Source organism: Trachypithecus francoisi, unplaced genomic scaffold (assembly GCF_009764315.1).
Source record: "Trachypithecus francoisi isolate TF-2019V2 unplaced genomic scaffold, Tfra_2.0 Lachesis_group13, whole genome shotgun sequence".
Classification (NCBI taxonomy): Eukaryota; Metazoa; Chordata; class Mammalia; order Primates; family Cercopithecidae; genus Trachypithecus; species Trachypithecus francoisi.
In genome coordinates, this window is record NW_022681458.1 from 46874186 (window position 1) to 46878761 (window position 4576).

The 4576-nt window shown below is 39.7% G+C and overlaps 1 protein-coding gene across 1 annotated transcript; it reads right to left on the reverse strand.

Annotated features, from left to right (window-relative positions):
* Window positions 1-1236: 1236 nt before the first annotated feature.
* Window positions 1237-2272, reverse strand: LOC117094702 (60S ribosomal protein L5-like). The gene has a single exon (XM_033230798.1). The coding sequence runs from the start codon at window positions 2194-2196 to the stop codon at window positions 1306-1308; it is 891 nt and encodes a 296-aa protein (XP_033086689.1). The 5' UTR covers window positions 2197-2272; the 3' UTR covers window positions 1237-1305.
* Window positions 2273-4576: the final 2304 nt, after the last annotated feature.

The following is a 4576-nucleotide window of genomic DNA, read 5'->3' on the forward strand; positions in this document are numbered from 1 at the left end:
GGAGCCCCTTATAAAGCCATCAGATCATATGAGAACTTTCTCATGATCATGAGAATACCATGGAGGAAACCACCTTCATGATTTAATTACCTCCCACTGGGTCTCTCCCACGACATGTTGGGATTATGGGAACTACAATTCAAGATGAGATTTGGGTGGGTACACAGCCAAACCACATCAATAAATAAAAGGAAAAAGTCAAAGTGATTTGAAATAAAGAATGGCTTTCCTATTTCCAATGTCCTGGACACCCATATATGCATGAACTTCACTAGAAAAACAGAATTTTTGGTACCAGAGTTAGAATATGTCTGATAGGCATTTGAAAATAGTCATAGAATGATTATGTAACTTGTCCACATCGGCAAAAATTCTCTCCCATTTCTGGTAGGGACTTGAGCACAATTTGACTTTGTTTTTTTGTTTGTTTGTTTTTTATTTATTTATTTATTTATTTATTTATTATACTTTAAGTTCTAGGGTACATGTGCATGACGTTTATATCATGTATAACTCCCCAATGCAATCCCTCCCTCCTCCCCCCTCCCCATGATAGGCCCCAGTGTGTGATGTTCCCCTTCCCGAGTCCAAGTGATCTCATTGTTCAGTTCCCACCTATGAGTGAGAACATGCGGTGTTTGGTTTTCAGTTCTTGTGATAGTTTGCTAAAAATGATGGTTTCCAGCTGCATCCATGTCCCTACAAAGGGCGCAAACTCATCCTTTTTTATGGCTGCATAGTATTCCATGGTGTATATGTGCCACATTTTCTTAATCCAGTCTGTCACAGATGGACATTTGGGTTGATTCCAAGTCTTTGCTATTGTGAATAGTGCCGCAATAAACATACGTGTGCATGTGTCTTTGTAGTAGAGTAATTTTATAATCCTTTGGGTATATACCCAGTAGTGGGATGGCTGGGTCATATGGTACATCTAGTTCTAGATCCTTGAGGAATTGCCATACTGTTTTCCATAATGGTTGAACTAGTTTACAATCCCACCAACAGTGTAAAAGTGTTCCTATTTCTCCACATCCTCTCCAACACCTGTTGTTTCCTGACTTCTTAATGATTGCCATTCTAACTGGTGTGAGATGGTATCTCATTGTGGTTTTGATTTGCATTTCTCTGATGGCGAGTGATGATGAGCATTTTTTCATGTGTCTGTTGGCTGTATGGATGTCTTCTTTTGAGAAATGTCTGTTCATATCCTTTGCCCACTTTTTGATGGGGTTGTTTTTTTTTTTTTTTTTTTCTGTCTGTACGTTTATTGCCTATATCTGAAAAATCATCATATTGTTTGGTTTAGCTCTCAGCAGCCCGCTCCTGAGCTCTGAGGAAGCTTGCCTTCTTTTGAGCTACCCGATCCTTCTTCTGAGCAAGAGACATTTTGGGACGGTTCCACCTCTTCTTTTTAACTTCTTTCTTGGGCTTCTTTTCATAGACTGGATTCTCTCGTATAGCAGCATGAGCTTTCTTATACATCTCCTCCATGTCTGGAGTTACACTGTTCTTTATGTATTGAGAGAACTGCTTCTTGTAAGCATCTTCATCTTCTTCCATTAAGTAGCGCATATAATCTGCAACATTCTGACCCATGATGTGCTTCCGGTGTACTTCTGCATTAAATTCCTTGCTTTCAGAATCATAACCAGGGAATCGTTTGGTACTGTGAGGGATAGACAAGCCTCCATCCACAGCTCCCTTCAGGGCGCCAAAAACTTTATTGCCAGTGGTCGTTCTGGCAGGGCCTGCATCCAAATAGCAGGTAAAGGCACCTGGCTGACCATCAATGCTTTCCACATTGTATTCATCGCCAGTCACCTCCACTTGGCCTTCATAGATCTTGTCCATGCCAAACCTATTGAGAAGCCTGCGGGCCAGCAGCAGGCCAGTACAATATGCTGCAGCATAATTTGTCAGGCCAACCTTCACACCATATTTTGGCAGTTCGTGTGCATATGCTGCGCAGACTATCATATCCCCCTCTATACGGGCATAAGCAATCTGACAAATGATATCTCTGTTTGTTACACGAACTATCATCCTGTATTTGGGTGTGTTGTATTTATTTTTATCCTGTATCACCAAGCGTTTCCGAGCATAGTAATCAGTTTTACCCTCTCGTCGTCTTCTAAATTTCACTTGGTATCTCTTAAAGTAGGCCTTATTCTTAACAACTTTAACAAACCCCATCCTGCGGAACAGAGACCCGCGTCCGCGGCTCAACAGAGACCTACAGGCCCAGCGGCGCTAGGGGGTGGGGGGGAAAAGGCGGTTGTTTGTTTTTTTTCTTGTATATTTGTTTGAGTTCTTTGTAGATTCTGGATATTAGCCCTTTGTCAGATGAGTAGGTTGCAAAAATATTCTCCCATTCTGTAGGTTGCCTGTTCACTCTGATGGTAGTTTCTTTAGCTGTGCAAAAGCTCTTTAGTTTAATGAGATCCCATGTGTCAATTTTTGCTTTTGCTGCCGTTGCTTTTGGTGTTTTAGACATGAAGTCCTTGCCCATGCCTATGTCCTGAATGGTACTACCTAGATTTTCCTCTAGGGTTTTTATGGTATTAGGTCTAACATTTAAGTCTCTAATCCATCTTGAATTAATTTTCGTGTAAGGGGTAAGGAAAGGATCCAGTTTCAGCTTTCTACTTATGGCTAGCCAATTTTCCCAGCACCATTTATTAAATAGGGAATCCTTTCCCCATTTCTTGTTTCTCTCAGGTTTGTCAAAGATCAGATGGCTGTAGATGTGTGGTATTATTTCTGAGGACTCTGTTCTGTTCCATTGGTCTATATCTCTGTTTTGGTACCAGTACCATGCTGTTTTGGTTACTGTAGCCTTGTAGTATAGTTTGAAGTCAGGTAGCGTGACGCCTCCAGCTTTGTCCTTTTGACTTAGGATTGTCTTGGCAATGCGGGCTCTTTTTGGTTCCATATGAACTTTAAAGCCGTTTTTTCCAATTCTGTGAAGAAAGTCATTGGTAGCTTGATGGGGATGGCATTGAATCTATAAAAACCTTGGGCAGTATGGCCATTTTCACGATATTGATTCTTCCTATCCATGAGCATGGTATGTTCTTCCATTTGTTTGTGTCCTCTTTGATTTCACTGAGCAGTGGTTTGTAGTTCTCCTTGAAGAGGTCCTTTACATCCCTTGTAAGCTGGATTCCTAGGTATTTTATTCTCTTTGAAGCAATTGTGAATGGACTTATACACCAGTAACAGACAAGCACAATTTGACTTTGAATTATCTACTCTTTTGCTACTTTACATTAAAACTATTTGATAACCGATAATTTAACCTACTTTAACATGGTTTGTGTTCTTAATTTTGTGAGGCTTCATATGATCCTTGGTATCAATGTATTAATCACTCCTTTATTTTGCTGCTAATATAATTCAAGGAAATCATCACATTAGCAAAAACAAAAGTATAATGAAGAGCCTGTCTGCCTTAAATTTATGTCTTTAATTTTGTCTGTTGTCCATATCATGCTTTCAGTGATCAACAGTAAAATATAATAGGCAGCCTGGTTTTTTTAGTTGAAATACTCTTAAGTTCCACTTGATTAAAATCTGCTTTCAATGATTTCTGGGATTTACTCTTTTTCTTCCAAATCTTTTTTCCTACTTCTTATGTTTAACACAATTACACTTGATTGATCCTTAGCACATCCTAATGTGAACACTTCATCTAACTCTTTAGATTTCTATCTGCTTCTGGTAAACAACATTGCAATTCCATCTCCGGACCCTGGGGTTCCACCTGAGCACTGGTTAATTTAATAGAGATGCAGACATGTTTACTTCATCACTTTTTTTTTTTTTTTTTTTAAGACAGAGTCTTGCTCTGTTGACCAGGCTGGAGTGCAATGGCATGATCTCGGCTCACAGCCTCTGCCTCCCGGGTTCAAGCGATTCTCCTACCTCAGCCTCCTGAGTAGCTGGGACTACAGGTGCATGCTACCAGGGCCGGCTAATTTTTATATTTTTAATAGAGATGGGTTTCACCATGTTGGCCAAGCTGGTCTCGATCTCCTGACCTCATGATTTGCCCTCCTCAGCCTCCCAAAGTGTTGGGATTACAGGCGTAAGCCACTGCGCCCAGTCTACTTCATCACTTTTATGAGGATGATAAAAGTTACATTTCACAACGGTGATTTCTCCACGGAGATCCTAGCAACTACCTATTAAAAAAAAAAAAAAAGATGTTAATTTTGGCATTTGGACAGAAACATCCAAATTCAATAGATATCAGATATCAAAGCAAGAGTTGAAAAAGACAAGACTTACAAAAAAAAAAAAAAGCTGCTAGAGAAAATGTTCAATGATTCTTAAAAACAAGCAAAACAAAACAAACCCTAAGCCTCATTTGAGTATGAATGATAATTTGACAAAGATAATAGATGGAGCATTCATGAGCAGATTTCCTGAGATGAGATATTGCCTTGCGTAAGCCCCTATTTATACCTAAGAGCCCAAAGTGGAGGATACTGCTTCCTTTTTCCCAAACTTAGGCAAAATCCCTTAGAGAGTTTGAGGTGTTCTCTACATTGAGAGACATAATAGACTTGTT